General features: G+C 47.3%; 1 protein-coding gene across 4 annotated transcripts in view; it reads left to right on the top strand.

Annotated features, from left to right (window-relative positions):
• The first annotated feature begins 1,783 nt into the window (after positions 1-1,783).
• LOC119162311 (uncharacterized) overlaps positions 1,784-17,487 on the top strand; it is a 511,092-nt gene continuing 495,388 nt past the window's right edge. The window contains exon 1 of one of the 4 annotated variants that reach the window (XM_075887724.1): positions 1,784-2,345. In XM_075887724.1, the coding sequence (XP_075743839.1) occupies positions 2,217-2,345 (129 nt within the window). In that variant the 5' untranslated portion in view covers positions 1,784-2,216. Of the gene's footprint in view, positions 2,346-7,840; positions 8,574-17,487 lie in introns of those variants that run through there. The other 3 variants (XM_075887722.1, XM_075887726.1, XM_075887725.1) reach the window with 3 other exon arrangements.

The raw sequence follows: 17,487 nt of genomic DNA, 5'->3' as shown, positions 1-17,487 counted from the left end.
AATAACATTCAATGATTAGAAAGGAATTATTTTGTCATGCGGCCCTGCCTACTGAGATCAGACGGGTCGAGGCCTAGTTACACCTACATATAGGCAGTATGAACACCCTTCAGGCACAAAACTAACATCTTCGCTAGTATCTGCGTCCCCAATATATCAGTGTCATCGGCAAAGGAAGATATACATTGAACGTGAAGATTTTAAAGCCTTAAAAACAAAAAAGGCAAAGTACAACGCATGTATAAGTGATCCTTCCGTTGTCCTTACAACTATATAAGGAATTCAGGTTGTCAGTTTAGGGTGCACGTGGCGTTGATCATACCATTTTGACACGCTTCTTGCCTTTGTAGTGTTAGGTGTGCGGCTGTGAAACGCCTCTGCCTAGGTTTCATGAATGCGCTTCTGGTACATGGGTTTGTGGACTTTCCGCCATAAACATTTTGCTCGATGTCCTGTCAGGTTGAGCTCGTTAGTTTGCTCTTCCAAAAATATTATAAACCAACTTGCCGAGCAAACTACATATGTGGTGTCCTTTTTGAAACACGGTCGTGACAAATCGGCATCTATAGTGAGTTGAATTAGGTCCGAGATAAAAACCTATTTACTTGAAATGGCAGGTGAACCCATTACGATGCGTTTTGCGAAGTGAACAGAATGAAGGCCAGACTGGTGACAGAAGCTGCAAAATAAACGTAGGCTAGCTGAAAAAAAATTGGCCCCGTATCTGCATTTAGTCTGCAAATGTCATCGAAAGACGATAGGCTTGCGTGTGGAGAGAGTGAACAAAAAATTGATTTGATGTTCTGCTTAAAAAAATCGGTGAATGGTATTCTGGAGGCGCTGCGTTAGAGTGCCTTGAGCGTGCAGTGGAGGCGAACGAGCGCATCAAGTCACGTCACACGTGTGACATGAGCGCCATCTGGCAGTTTCTTTCAAAAACAAAGAGCATCGCGCTGAGACGGGTGTGCGCGCCCGCCTCAGAGGTGAGTGTGTAAGTGAAACAACTTTATTGACGATCCGGCATAAAGGGGGAAGGGGTAGGGGGATTAAGGCGAGACACTAGCGCGCTCGGACGTCCCAGAACAGCAACCTACTCGCGTCAAACCCGTGTGGGCGCCGCTTTCGGCCACTGGCGTTCCAGGATGCTAAGCACGTGCTGGACCACGTCTCTGTGGTTGCCTGGCTCTCGGCTGATGATTTTGCTGCTTATGGCAGTTCGCATTACTTCTTGGTTACCCGGCCGCCTCGGAGGTGATAAGGTGTAGAACGCAAGGCGATGGGTAGGTGTTACCACCGTCTTGTTTTAGCAAAGCGTTGGAAACACTCGCCTTTCCGAGCAAGCGTTGGATGGTCAGCGACCCGTGATAAGCGCTGCTGTCCTTAAAGTTACTTATGTATGCCTCTTCTGGTAAAAGGCGCACATGCAGAATATATACGTGTTGTTATGGTGCCACAGACACGCGCAATAATTGATTTTTAATCGACAATTGGACAAGTATGAATGCTGAATCTTGAGCAAGATAGGTGGGCGCTGCGGATGGGGTCGGCCGTTTCAAATACCCGATGCTGTTAAAAGTGGATAAACAGACAAATGTACAGACATGCAGACAGACCAAAATATTTGTGTCGAAGGTCCCCAAGAAAGACTATCGTCTTTAAAAAAGTCCTATTTAAAAAACGCGCTAAAAAACACGTTGGGGGCGGCGACGCGCCAATCGGTAGCGAAAACTAACAGCGGCGGCGCGCCGGCTCTTTGGCTCACACCTCTACTAGTCCCGCCAAAAATATCGTAAAAGTTGCCACGGCGTAGAGTTTCCTAAAAACGCGGTGCCTAAAAATAACTCTATGGCTCATGGCAGTTAGTCACGTGACATAAGAGAGCCAATGGAAGGCGACCGCCAGGAGAAAAATTTTTTGAACAATTATCCCGGTTGCCGGGAGAATAGACACTGTGTACGCTTATAATTCACGCTTCGAAGAGCTGCTACTGGATGGAGAACCAACCCTTATCACCACCGCGGCATTTTGCCCTCCGTACGGCTGAAGAAGCATTTGCGAACGAAATGATGTACCGCGTCACAACCTCCAACGGAAGAAAAAATGAGCTGTGCAGTGCGTCGCGATGGTGAAAAGAAGGAATTGAGGAGTCTTCGAGAACCAGTGTTCTCTGCTGGAAGCAGTTTCGTGATAGTAACTACCATCGGTGTTTATCGTTAATGCGTGTGATGGGAAGTCCGATAAAGTCTGCTCAATTAAGGGCTGCCGTGGCGCCATCGATCTTCGTTAATGAACAGAATGCATCGGAGGCACCGAAAGCACATTTGTTGAAGAGGCCAAAAGATCAGGTAAGATTTCGAATGTTGAAGCTTTGTGGGGGACCTGTGTTCTTAAAAAAAATGTGAGTGAATCTCAATAAAAAAAAAAAAAGGTGCTAGGTAGAAACACATGATCTCCCTAATGCTATTCACCGCGTGCTTACACGAAGTTTTCAGGGCCCTAGATTGGCAAAAGTTATGGGTATGAGGTAATCGAGAGTATACATTCGTAACCTGTGATTCTGTGATGACAATTCATCAACGAGTAACTCGGGGGACGAATTGCAGCTCATGATTATTTTATTGGACTAGGAAAGCAGAAGAGTTGGTCTGAACACTAGGAAGCGTAAAAGTATTATGCAACAATCACGGCAGAGAACAGCACTTTGCAAAGAGGCGAGTGGCGAGACTCTGGAAGTTGTAAAGGAATACTAGGTTAATAAGGATGGATTGTGTTACGTCTGTACAGCCGCTTGTGACTGTAGACGATTTATTAAAGGACAGGAAACGTGAACAAGTTCAAAAGCGTAGCCCAGGCGTTGGAGTCACTCCTGGCCAGCGTTCGACGCCAGGCTCGCGCTCGTGCCACAGCGCCAGTGCCCCGCGCGCACTTCGTTAATGTCGTCTTCTAAGGCGACATGTCACTCTTCCTCCCTTAGACGAAGTCTCCATAGCGGTCTGGAGGTCGCCTAACCTCTGGTGGTCGCAGTTGCCGAGTGGCCACTGCCTGTGACGTCGACGGTTGCGAGGGAGTGTGATCTTGCATCTCGGGCGATTCAGGCGGTTGAGCAGCTGAGCTCGATGGCGTCTCTTCTGGCGTTGCGTCCAAGAGATCGTCAGCTGCGCTCCAATCTGTCCGCGATTGGGTTGTTTGTCTGGTCTGACTCGTTTTCCTCATGTGATTGAGGTGACGCCGAACCTTTCCTTGGTCGCTTTTTACAAGCCAGGATCGTGGTCCGACGCGGCGCAGTATTTCGCCTTCAATCCAATCTGGCTTTTTCAAAAACTGCCGGATAAGCACTCTATCCCCTATAGCGAAGCGGCGTGATTTTTGCAATGCCTCCTGGCTCTCAGGACTTCGCTTATCCGTCTCCCGCTTAAGAAGATCGAGAGGGCAGAGCAATTCTCGTCCGAACATCGCTCTCGCCGGTGTCATACCTGTGGTAGTGTGTATTGTCGTGTGCTGCCGATACAGAAATCTTGCAAGTCGGCACTGTATGGACTTGTCTGCATCTTTCAACAGCGCTCTTTTCAGCTCCGCCACATAGCGTTCTGCCTGGCCGTTTGTTGCCGGATGATATGCTGGTGAGGTTGCAGCCTGTATGCCGTTCGACGCATAGAACTGCTTGATCTCGTTGGAGATGAATGCTTTTCCGTTGTCGGAGATGACCTTTCGGGGAATGCCGAACGTTGCAAAGAGGCTTCGGAGCACGTCGATTACAGCCGCGGATGTTGCTTGTGTCACGTGCCGGACTTCCACCCACTTTGTGTATGCGTCCACAACAACTAAGTAGGTGCGTCCGAGTAGTGGCCCCGCGAAGTCAACGTGCACCGTGTTCCATGCTGTCTGGGGACGGTCCCACGTAGGAATAGGAGCTTTGGGTGGGCTCTTTTGCGTTGCTTGGCATTCACGGCACTGTCGCACCGTTTCCTCGATCACCTTGTCCATTCCGGGCCACCATACGTAGCTCCTTGCGCACTTCTTCATGGCTACCATGCCTCTGTGACCCGCATGCAGAAGTGCCAGAACACGGGATCGTGCTGAGCTCGGTATGATCACTCGGGATCCAAGTGTGATGCACTCGCGCTGTAGTGCTAGTGCGGTCGCTCGTCGTCGGTAAGGAGCAAACTCATCTCCAGTGAGTTTCTCCACTGTACCATCCTGCACTGCCTTGTACAACCTCTGCATGATGCTGTCTTGTTGTGTCAGGCGTGCTATCTCGGCAGCAGTCAACGGAGGTCTCGATAACGCTTCGAACAATAGTACGTCACCTGGAGGCCAGGGTTCATCGAGACGTTCTTGTAATGGCAAACGGCTCAACGCATCCGCGTTTTGTTTCCGTGCGTAACAATCACCGTTGCACATCCGAGAACTCGAAGAGACTGTCCTGACCATGTGCGTAGGAGCATGTTGTCGGTCTGAAGCCGTGGTCGATCATCTGTCCACGTAGCTTTGAACGTGACCTCACTGATGAGTGTGCAGGCTGCACCCGAGTCGACTTCAAAATCCAAGAACTTGCCATGTACGCGTAGCCGAGTCATGACCTTCTGTGTGCTGAACGCGTTGGTTACGGTGTTGAGCTCGTAAAGGGCCACGTCTGATGAGTCCTGCTGAGTCGACACTGGTGCTGAGGCAGCTGTCGAAGTTCCTTGTTGGGGATATTCGATGCTGTTGCTCGTTTTTGCTTCTTTCCGCTTTTTCAGACAGGCTTTTTCAATGTGTCCGCGTTTCTTGCAGTAGTTGCAGGAGACTGTCTGGAACTTGCAAGTGTCCGGATTATGTAGCGCGTTACAACGCCAACAGCGTTGTTTCTTCTTTTGGGCAGAGGCAGAGCTCAGCTGCTCAACCGCCTGAATCGCCCGAGATGCAAGATCACACTCCCTCGCAACCGTCGACGTCACAGGCAGTGGCCACTCGGCAACTGCGACCACCAGAGGTTAGGCGACCTCCAGACCGCTATGGAGACTTCGTCTAAGGGAGGAAGAGTGACATGTCGCCTTAGAAGACGACATTAACGAAGTGCGCGCGGGGCACTGGCGCTGTGGCACGAGCGCGAGCCTGGCGTCGAACGCTGGCCAGGAGTGACTCCAACGCCTGGGCTACGCTTTTGAACTTGTTCACGTTTCCTGTCCTTTAATAAATCGTCTACAGTCACAAGCGGCTGTACAGACGTAACAGTTGGCGACGAGGAAGACTGGATCGACTCATCGGCACTCCACCGACGTCAAGGAAATAACATGGCGACGCCCGACTTCGGTCGGCTACCCGAATTCAGCGGCAGCCCCAGCTCCTGGAGATCCTGGTATGGGAGGCTACAGTTCTTCTTCGAGGCTAACGAGATTACGGACGCATCGAAGAAACGTGCTCATCTGCTAACGCTGTGCGGGGAACAGACTTATGACATCGTCTGCGCCCTCGTTCAACCCAAGCAGCCCAACCAAGTGAGCTACGAGGACATAGTCAAGATGCTCAAGGCTCACTTCGATCCACAACCGTCTGAGGTCTTCTGCAGGGCACGATTCCAGCGACGTGACCAAAAGCACGACGAAACGGTCAGTGATTACGTCACGGCGCTCAAGAAGCTAGCAGCAGATTGCAATTTCGGGACAAGCGCAGACACTGCAGCGAATCCGACAATGCTGCCTATGGACGTCATGCTGCGTGATCGTTTCGTTTGCGGTCTTCGGAACGAGCAGGTCCAGCAACGGCTCTTCGCAGAAAAGGACTTGACGTTCAAGAAAGCTTTCGACCTTGCACTGCGAGCTGAAAACGCCATCGAAGACCAGAAACGCGTGAAAACCGAATTTAAAGAGTTTCACGAATCCTGCATAAGCACATGCAAGATAGACAACCATGTCAGATTGGAGCACGTTCGAAGAGCAGTCTAAAATCGTGAATGGTATTTTATCCTATTCCTGAACAGGGAAGGTATAAAACAGCTGCATCGTCCTTGTACTTACGGAGCAGAAAGCTTGGTGCTTACAAAGCGGGCTCAGCTTAAATTGTGGATGCACTGAGCAGTGCAAAACAAACCAAAAAAAAAAACAGTAATTTTAACAGACAGGAAAAGTGTGGAGTGGGGCTGGAAACGGAAAAGAAATGGGCATGGCACGTAGTGCGTACGCAGGATAACCTCTGGTCATTAATGGTATTCGCATGGATTCTAAAAGAAAGCAAGCATTTTAGTGGCAGACAGAAAGAGGGGCAGCTGAAATTAAGAAACGTGAGAGTATAATGGGGATAACTATAACTATCATGTCATACCAACTAGCCCAAACTGCCACACTTCTAAGTATAATGGGGCAGCAGCAAGCACAGGACAGTATTGAATGGCAGAACATGACAAAAGGCTTCGCTATGCAGTGGGCATAGTGAGGCTGATGATGATCACAAAGTGGCAAGTATAAGAAGTATTCGACCAATTCGATACTGCCTACTGTGAATTTCAAGTGTATCTATTTAGGTGTTTTGATATTGCGTTGACCTAAAGTGAGAGGGGGGTTAGGGGGGGGGTGACTTCCTTGCTAACCAGGAAACTAGAGAAGGCACTGCGTGGCCGATTCTACAACAGCTGTTTCATACAAACCTTTGTTCATGCAGCCCTTAATTTCTACTTATGGCATCAATGGGTACCACTGCCATGCACGATAGTGTTGCTTTATATACACCAAGTGTCCCTAAGACCTATGCACGTCCTTGCCTCCCAAGCATCGCAGTTTAACTCACTTTCTCGTGCCTGTGTGCGCATGGCATGCATTGCACTCCCACAAGAAAAAAGAGCAGGCTCGAGGCATTGAAGACACTGTCACAGAGGCTTGCTGCACTCTGCTTAAATTCTACGTTGTACTCGTATGCTCTATTGGCTATGCTGGCCGCTGCTCATTGCACGAATGGGCGGCTAAGGGCTGTGCTCCGGAATTGTTGTGAGGCTGTTTCATTGTGTGAAACTGCTTCATCAGACAAGCTGTATTACACATGACAGGAATTTGACAGCACACATATACTGGAAGGAAAGTTCAGAGAGTAACTTTAAATGTGAAACGTTTCTTGGTGAGCTAAAAGCGCTTCAATTTTTTCTCTCTATTCGCCTCTGTCCGGGTGCTATAGTGGTCACTTTTTGTACAGGGTATTTATCAAAATTGGCATAAGTTATGAAGTCTGACGAACACAATTCACCGGTCAAGGCATGGCTAACGTCAAAAATCAGGGTACCTTAGCGATAGGACGACACATAGAAAAACATTATGGGCGATTTTTAGACATTATAGAATATCAGTCCTTTTCTGCATGCAACTGTTTCTTAGTTTTGTATGTTTTGCTGTGTTCTCTTTCCTATGACCATTTTTTATTGTTCTTCAGCAGCTGGTAGAATATCTCTGCTACTGTCCAAGTGTTCTTGAAAAACATTTAACTATAAGTTCTACCTTCCCAAATTTGGGTAGAGCTCGATAAGTGTTGTTGGTTGAAGAGCTTGGAAGATTGCCCTCTTTTACGTGTTTGTAGGGTGAATGTCTTCTTCAATGACCTTGCAACTGAAATATGCCACATATTTGTGAAAAAATTAAAACAATAGGCGCTTACCTAGAGCATTAGATTTCCTCAATCCCTGCAAGATGTATTCCGATGCTTGCTGGCAGTCATGGATGTCAAACTCTGTCATAGTGAGGTCACATTGGTGATGCATCTTTTGTGTCAAGATGCTGTGAAGCACCTCATCTGTTATCGCCTGGAATATCAGGGCAATGACTGGAGCTTGCAGTAAGCACCCGAGACTTGTGCTTACTGTAAACAAAGGTTGCTTCCCTGGTGTAAATAGGAGTGGTTGTTGACATGGCAAAAATGAGCTCTGTGCAGAAAGCACTTTTCCACCTGCTTGGGCCGTGTGCAAGTTCTTTCATCCTAGAGGTGGGTAACGATATGTGTTCAACAAATGGGTATTGTTGTTTTGTCCTCCTCAGATCGACATACGCTCTCATTTTCCTTGGCAATGGTGATTAGTGGTGTAGCCTAGTTGCTGCTCAACTTTCTCCTGCGATGCAAACAAATATGCAAACAAAAGGGCTGTCGCGCTGTTGGCAAAGCTTATATGTGGCGAGAAAAAAACGGTTTTGTGCTTTTATATAACTTTGCATTCATTTGGAAATGTCGAGCCATGGTGTAAGAGAAGTGAAGTCAATGCTTGGGCGTATATATTCTCAAATTGACTTGTTTTGCTATAGACTTGCGTTGCCCATATTATAGTGCTTATGACTGCGATACCTCTGCAAGGGATCCGGATGGGCTGGAAACTTACTGTACTTCGAAGTTTGCAGGCTGTATTGTAGGGACGGCACTGGCAAAGAAAAAAAATGACAGCGCAATCAACAAGAAAAGTCGGAATAGTGCTACGCTCTATTCTCACGGGTTACACTCCATTGAAAGGCTTGCTTTCTTTTTTTCCTTTCATGGAACCAGCGCTGTTTTTCATTATAACGCCGTTTGAAGAATCTTCCCGTCGAGCCGCAGAAGTAGGATGCAGGGAGGAGGGTGCAGGCGATGTAAGTGCGTCTAGACTATGTCTAGATTAATTGTCACTGGTTCAGCGATGACCGCGGGCTGGTTACAGGCACGCATTAGTCACTTACGGTCGCCCATTTGCCCTGTGAATTTTACAGGGTTCAATGGATACGTTGGACAATCTAAGAACGAACATCAAAATGCTTTGCTTGTTTTCTCCTTCAGTGAATACTTGGTTTTCATTAGAAAGACGCCGCTATGCTACATGTTTGACCCTTTGATTTGGATTCAGTTGAGAGTACTGATATATCTATTGTGCGATCAAAACATAATCAAAGTTCAGACGATGAAAAAAAGACGATCACAACTCAGGCACCTGCACTGTTGAAACGTGGGGAGCGAATGTAGGTGGGCTAATCGAAGCCTTCTACAATATTCCAGCAAAATTACTTTTCATATGCCTTACTTCAATGACATGAATAGGGCACTCAGTTGCCTAGAGCGTAACTGCGCTTTGGTTGACCATCTCATAAATATTCATGCGAGATATAACAGTAAAATTATGAGGCAGGATTGGAGAGCAATAAAATCAACGACGACAATTAGACCAGTATCCCTTACAGAAGCTTCCTGAAAGGAGGGATGCTAGAATGTCTCTATATTTCTCAAATCGAGGTGTTTAGCAGCGAGCTAAAACGAACCGTAAAAAAAAAAAGAGATATTGCCACAGGCGAATGTATACCTCCTTACAATTACCTATCAGGAAAATGCTGAAGTTGCCATGCTTTTCTTCGTAAATGGAACCAAAATAAATGCAGTAACAAAAAAAATACCTTCCTTCAGTTCAGCCAGAAGATTCTGGCGATGATTCTTGCTCGTACGTGGAGGAAAAAAAAAAAAACGTGCTCTTGCTGAAATCCCATCCGCTTTGTGGTCTGCTGTAACGCCCGCCGGCAAATACATTCCTTCAGTTCAGTCAGAAGACTCTAGTGGTGATTCTTGCTGGTACGCGAAAAAAAAAAAAAAACATGTGCACGCCGGAATCCCATGCGCTCTGCGATCAGCCGTGGTGTTGCCGTTGCCAGAACTCGCGCCCTCTGATGGTAGCCGGGCGGGCGAGGTGATACTCGTTCTCTTTGCTGGGGAGCTCGGTGATTGGGATGGCCGTAGAGGGACACGTCGCACTTCGCTATCTCGGAGGCCGTGGCTGTACATATACTGTCATAATGAAGAGTGATACCTTGGTGGAGCTGCAAAAGGAGGTGATGCAAAGTAAAGGAAGAAGAGGCGCATAACAAAATGGCTGGCCCATGAACGATGGTTGTCTCTGTGTCAATAATCATTAATAAATGCGAAGCATTTCTTTGCACACTGCAAGCACTTTTGAGATCTATCTGCGTGTCTGTCTCTCTAGCCGCCCTCGTCAGGGTGCTGTCATGGTCACGTTCTTCGTTAAATGGCGGGTAGGTCCCTCAGGTGAGAGACATTTTATATCTGCCCAGGAATGGTGAGAACACACATCGGCAATTTCAACGCTTAACCGTTAAGAAAAAGTTCACATAGGCAGTGTTGTCCGGATGAATGCAAAGGATAAATGTGTGTCAGCAGGAATCGAACCCTATCATTCTGCGTGGCAATCGCTTATTCTACCTTAGGGTCATGCTAAGTCTTGGAAATACTTTACAAATGGACGCTGATGTTCGTGAAACATGTCAATTCTGGTTGCAATACTGGCTATCAAATTTCATGAACATCACTTATGTGCTCCCATGATACAGTCATCATGTTTGGTTAACATCAATTGTAGTTAGGCACCATGCGCTGAGGTTAATTTGTGTCGCAGTGTTGAGGGCTACCACCTTCGTGAGCCCCAGCACAAACACCAGCACTTCAGATCAGCTTATGCTTCTGGTGTTACTAATATCTATGTGTCTGTTTGCTGCCTGATGCAACTGCAAACAACTGCTAATATGAAATGTATGCGGCTGTTTAACATATCTATGTGCATGGATTTGTATGTATATGGAGCGTCTCTTCATTACGTCTCATTCAATAAAAAATTAAAACACATTCACCTTGCATCCACATGCTTCGCATAACATAGATTCGCAATGTACATGGGATCTGCCAAATTTCTTCAGTAGTCTATGACAGAGACCAATGCTTGAGGCTGTAGCCACAGGTCCTGGTGGTTTGTCAGTTTGTGTGTATCTATCGCAGGAAGGCTATTCACATTTTCTTTGGCTTTCCAAGCTAACTTGGTAGCAGCAAGACATCCAGGAAGCACAGACGTCTACTTCATCTGTCTATTTTAGAGCAGACAGCCTGCTCACAGTGCCTACTAGTCATCTATCATCGCAGAAAAAATTGCCGCTGTGCCCTATGTGGGTATCCAAATGCTTTGGCTGTCAACTTTCTTCGTGCAGGGGGCGTCTCTTTGGATATAGCCTGAGCACCAGAATTGCTTTTGTAAACACCGAGGCTTCACCTACCGAAGCCACTTGGCAACAAGAAGGCAACCAGGAAGACACCCTTAGTTTGTCTTCACATTTTAGGGCGAAGCTCTCTAAAGAAACTGTCTACCACACAACAAAATTTTTTTGATCGTGGTGAAAATGAGAAGATCGTTTATGACATTGGTGGCAACAAGCATGCTGACGTCCTGTAACAAAAGGGGGGCATTATAATATTAAGTTGATGCTAAATGTCGACAAAAAATGACCGCTAGAATCACCCAACAGCGATGTTGCAAGTCTCTTGGTAGGACAAGAAATCCTCGCAGGGCAACTTATCTTGCTTGAAAACAAGTGTTTATAACCTGATATTGTATTTTACGCACTTGAGGCAACTTTAGGATGCGCAAGAGTTGAAGTTTTGCTTTTTTTTTATCACGCGTTTACAGGTGGCACTGCCGGCGATCGCTTGCCTGCAAAATCTTGCGTCGCGATCATACAGCTGATATTGCAGCTCCCCGTTCAACCGAGGCTTGCGCACAGCATTTGACAGGAGGCCTCGAACATGTTACCGCAGCAGTCAGATGCCGATGACTAAAGAGCGCAAGGCCACCTGTTCTTTTATTTTTCTTCCTTTTTGAATACAATATGTTGATGGCCAAATGGCCTGTTTCACAACCTTTACAAACTAAGTTAACGGATGTTTTGTGGATTGCCATTAGATGACCTCACTTGACATCATCACATCAATGATGTCTGATCAACATTGTTACATTATAAACAACACGTCGGAAACTTTCACATTCATACTCAAGAAGTAGAGAAATCTTGATAAAAAGCCAAAAATAAATCTTGGTACGTACTTATCTCCTAACAACAAAATGAAATAAAAAGAACACAAAAGACATAGTAATGCACAACCGAACCAAACTACAAGACCTCTCATCAAGAGGCTAATAACAAATCGCGCAGTCCTTTGTCCATCTTGGAGGGGGGCGCTTGCGTACTGGACACCCAGTTCCAGCGTTCTAACTCGTCTGGTAACTGCTACTGTTAGCTGATGAGGGCATCGTGCTATTTCCCCCCTCTTCGTTGCATAGTCTGCAGTGGTAGCTGGGAGGTATTGAGGCATTGGAACACCCACCTCGTTTAGAGCGTTATTTTACGATGTATTTGTGACATTTTCAGTGCCATCAGACTGTTCTTATGCAAGCGAGGAGTCTAAAGAGCGAGCTAGTTCGGCATATGCATAGTCATTGTGTGGAAGGCATTCATCATTCCGTGATTGCAATGGTATTCTCGATGATTCTGAAACATGCCAAGCCTTAACATCACGCGCTGCCAGTATTAGCTTTCACGGCAGAATTTTACAACGAGGAGACGATAAAAATAGCCCACAGAATGGGCATCGTTGACTTTGGGGTGTCCAATGGCTGCTTAAAGAGTTTCCGCCCGAGGCACGGCATCGCTTACAGGACGGTAGGCAGAGAAGCCTCTCGCTATTGAAACACCTTGCGTAAGCAATAGCGTGTCTATTCGTTCCGCTATCACCTTGTTACGGCACGGCCGTTCACATAACACTGACACAAGGCAGCAAGATCTCGGCAGGAGCATCACATCATCGGCTACGCGTAAATGTTGTAGTTGTTCTTCTGTGGTGAGGTCGACGTATGGATGGGCGGAAAAGGTGACGATATGTTCTGGAATGTTGATGACAGCACCGTACTCTCTCAAAAATTCCATACCTCAAATCAGCTCTTTACAAGAGTCCGTTAAAATGACAAAAGTGGCAACGAAGCTCGAATCACCAATTATGAGCCGAGCGGTGCATTTACCGATTGGCGTCATTAGCTGTCCACCAGCACTCCTTATGCTCGGCCCACTCCATGGCATCTTGACCTTCTTAAAGGAGCACTGACATCAAATTTACTCATGCTAAGATTTTTGCTTCAGCGAGTAGCTATAGACCCCGTAGCTGCGATTCACGACCTAAAACGCAACTGAGGGATGAATAACTATCACTTTTATTAGTTTATATCACTGGGATCTAGCACTATTAAATAACAGCCGGCAATCCCGCCGTTTTTAGCGGTGGGAGAACCAGCAGTGGCGCTACCTCGCGGTAACTTCCAGATCACGCCACAGCTGATCACTTCTCCGCAGAAAAGAGTGACATCAGGCTCAGCTGCTCCACAAACGTTTCGTCTGCTATGCGGACCCATTCAGTCATGCCTTGTCACCTGCATTGCTGTGGTCGCCGTACAACGTGTCGACTCGGGTTCAATAAGATAGTCTGGAGCTTGGAATCCCCGCGATTCGCGACATCGAGAAATATTTTTGCTTCGATCGACCTTTTGCAGAATAGTGATTTCGAAACGGACGCTGTTCCAAGCAGCACTGCAGAGGTTCCCGAAGATGCACGTTTCATCCATGTTCGCTCGTGTGTCTCAGTTAGCTATATTGGTGTGTTTTGGCGTGAAAAGCATTCAGGTATACCCTGAATGCAATGGATCAATGCAATATAGCTATCGCGAATGAGCATCAGTGGAGAACCAGAATACGTTTCCTGCTTGTCAGGTTCTTTTTCGCGCCTCCTGATGGCCCCACCTATCCAGCTTCTTGCGGTTAACATGGTATGAAGACTTTTACATGGATGCAAATTCTACAGATGAACTAATCTTTAACGATACGTGTTACTTGTTAGCGATGATATCTGACTACACGCTCTTCCACGTTTGATAGCTTGCGGTTTTGTTGATGTGTAACAGATATGTAATATGAAAAGACAACACAATTGCGCTTTTTTCCGTGCTTCAAGCTAGACACACTGCAACTCACCTGCAACTCACAACGATTCCCCGACATGCTGACAGGAAAGCACACGTTTAATCATGCTCTTCTCTTTCGATATTCTTTTAAAGGTGGTTTTTATCTTGATAATTTCACATAATCATTTAAACCGGTGCGATGAAGATCAGACGCAACGAGCCACGGCTGGGCTAAATTGCACCTGCGCGCGCTAACCCGGCGAGCGAGTGCGTTTCTGCGCTTCGGCGCCAGTCGGCGCCACGATAAGAACACTCGGATCGTACACGTCATCGTTACTAGAGCATCGTCACTCAGGATGATATTTGTGGATTGTATCACACCGAACACGTAGCACTAGTGTCGATGTCACAGGGCAGTCTATTTTCCGTTTTTCCTCCTTAGCTTTTCTATGCTGTTTGACATCAATGAAAATAACTTCGAAGTGACGGATGCTGTTCAAATTTGGCCAAAAAGACGTATGCATACCAAGCTATCGATTGATGGGCACATCTTGATCTTGAAATTTGATGTCAGTTCTCTTTTGAGGCGGTCGTCGAGCTCTTGTCGCATAATAGAAAAGGCAGCACCAGTGTCAACCAATGCTATTACGTAGTGTCCGTCTATAATAACGCTGAGGTCAGCACGTACAAATTCATCGGCTTTAGTACTCGTGGTTGTCGTCTTTGTCATCACCGTCGTCATGTCGTCTTTGTGTAGAGGCAAGGGGGTCTTTTTGGCGTCTCGGTAATTGGCAACCTTGCCCCCGGAGGTCGCGGCAGTTAGTTTCCCCGACACGGGCTTGGGGAGCGGTTTCCGACGACGTCAGCGTAACTTTGGCGATTCGGGAAAGTGTGACCTCAAGCAGGCGAGGGAGACCGCCAGCGACGACTTAGTGAAGACACTTGGTTGGTCGGCAGGTGATCAGCACCATGGTCACGAAAGTCTTCAAAATAAAATGAAGCGGGACGAGAAAAGTTTCCAAACCGGGCTTCTCGATGATGGCAGTAGCACGAGATGTGGCCTGGTTCGCCGCAGTGGAAACAAAGCGGTCGACGGTCGGCAGTGCGCCACAAGTCGGTCCGGCATACTGGTGTCGCCGCACAGGTTCTCGCTGCCACCAAGGCAAGGTAACGGGTTGTGGCTGGAAGAATGCCTCTTCTGGGGCTGGCAGAGAACGGCAGACGGCATCAGCATAGGTGAATGGACGTGGTTCAGGTGGTGGTACCGGCGATGGAAAGGCTTGCTGTAGTTTGTGGCGCACGATTTCCGCAACAGAAGCAACTGAAGGCTCGGTAGACGAAAGGCCGAGGGCCCCCAGCTCTTCCCGCAGGATTTGCCTAATCGTTTGCCGTAGAGAGCTTTCGGAAATCGCAGCGTTTTGAGGGGCGGCACCAACAGGCATTTGGTCGGGCAGACGGTCAAAGTGGCGGCATCGTTGCCGGAGCGCCGGCTCGATGACAGTCGCCTATTTAAAAAATTCATCCATTGCTGTTGGTGGCTTTCGCACAAGGCCGGCGAAAAGCGGTTCCTTAACTCCCTGCATCAGGTGACGAACTTTCCTACCCTCGGGCATGTCAGGGTCAGCACGGCGAAATAGACAGCCATATCCTCAGCGAACATGGCGACGCTTTCGTTCGGCTTTTGCACGTGGGCTTCAATCATCTGTTGTGCAAGATCCCGTCGGTCTGGACTCAGGAATGTTTCGAGAAGCTTTTGGCGGAATTTTCTCAGGTTTGTGAAGTAGGCTCCTTGCTCTCGTACCATGTGCGAGCGCTATTTCCCATTGCAAAGTAGGCACGGCCAAGTTTCTCTTGCGTGCTCCAGCGATTCACCACAACGGTCCGCTCGAACTGGTCGAGCCAGTCCTCGACATCTTCGTACGGTTCTCTTCGAAAGACTTCGGGAACACGAGGAGGCTCAAAAATTACTTGGGAAGGAAAAGTCGTCTGGCCCGGAGGAAAATTCGCAGACGTTGAAGGGGCTGCCATGTTGGTAAGAAGAGATGCAGTCAAGAGTTCTGGACTTGGGCCTAGTAGGGCCCGACTGAATCCATGTACTGGAGTCGTAACCAGATGTTGAGGCTCCGGACTGGGTGTAGGGTCGCGAGCAACGCTTTCCTGCATCAGGTTGGAGGCCCCAGCACCTCCACCAGTGTCGCAGCGTGAAGACACAGGTGGTATTTTAAGAAGCTGAGAAAGCAGCAGCGGGTCGGTCTTTTTATTTACCGCGCGCCAGAGAGTTCCTCGTCTTTCTCGTTGTTGAGGTCTGCAATAAAAGTGTGCAGATGCCCGTATGCACTGTCGCCTTCATCTTTCTTGCAGGACCCACGGGCTTATATAGTACCTCTATAATGTGGAAAAATAACAGACATTTATAGTTTGAGTCTGCATAAATTTTATGTGAGCTGGGGCTGTTGAGAGAAATTAACGTATCTCCTGGAAATGTCATTTGTTACGCCATGCAATAAAAAAATAACACTCTCTAGCTACTTCTTCAAGGAATACACCAAGCTGGGTAGCGTTCCATAAATGATAACGGTCGTGTCGAGTCCTCGGCTGTTTCTACCGTACACTGTTTCTGTGCTCAAAACAAGAAAGTTATTTGGCCCCAGCCTTCTTCCCTGAGTCACCGCTAGAACAGTTCCATAGATCTGTCAATGCGAGCTATACCTATGAGCAACAAGCCACCGTCCTCGTTGTTCCCTGAAAATGCCTATCTCGTCGTCTTTTTGTGACAGGCTTTGATCTTTGAAAGCTTTATGCCTTTGAGGGAAAATCTCTCTGCAACATTTATTGGCACTCTACGCAGTGCCCTCCATGGGATGGTGTACATTTGAACAGTCCATGAACAAACTTTTGCCCCATTTACCTTCTTAATCTCTTGAGTCCAAAAGGCGCACGATTTTCTACATGTCCCACCCTTATAATTTCAGAAAATTTTCTTTAATATTCTCCGTAGGCACCCTTTTACAGACTGTATCATCCTTCCACAAATATTCCCATCAAGGAATAACGCTCAGCTACAATTTTCAGGTTATTTGCACGAGTGTAGAGAAGTCCTAAATTAATATGTCTCAAAAGTCTCGACTGCGTACGACTATCTGTCTTTAGCGTGTCTTCCTTATTGTAAAATGAAACCCTGCGTAGTAAAAGGACAGAAAGTCTTCCGAAATGTGTTAGCCTCACGCCCCTTCACATATGAGTACTGCTCTAACTGGCACATGTTTTACGATAATATACGCTTTCACGATAGTCTCTACTAGCAGCAACAGGCATAATACTGTCGATCTTGTTGACTTAAAGCAGATTCGATCGGGACACACTGTCTTTACGAATGGCATTGTAGCTGTTAAGGGGGCATCAAGTGAAAATCGCACCCATGCATCACAATTACTGCGCACTTGTTTAACATGTTGGTGTCGTCTTAGGTACCAAAATCCTTCACATAGCTCAACGAGAGTGCCTTGAAGGCCACCATCACAACGGTGTTGATGCGTGTCACTCGAATTGAGAGGTTCATAATGCTCATATTGCAGCATAATTCAGGCCGGTTGCGTCTTTTCAAGTTTCACCTTGACGAAGGGAGAGCTGACTTCAAAGGGGACTTTTACACTTCTGACATTTCATGAGCGGCGATCTTCTCCACATCTCCCTTTTTCTTGCGTGGCCTCATACTTTTTACACAAGGTTCACTT

The sequence above is a fragment of the Rhipicephalus microplus genome, chromosome 3 (genome assembly GCF_043290135.1).
Source record: "Rhipicephalus microplus isolate Deutch F79 chromosome 3, USDA_Rmic, whole genome shotgun sequence".
NCBI lineage: Eukaryota > Metazoa > Arthropoda > Arachnida > Ixodida > Ixodidae > Rhipicephalus > Rhipicephalus microplus.
This window is presented reverse-complemented; position numbering and strand designations above follow the sequence as displayed.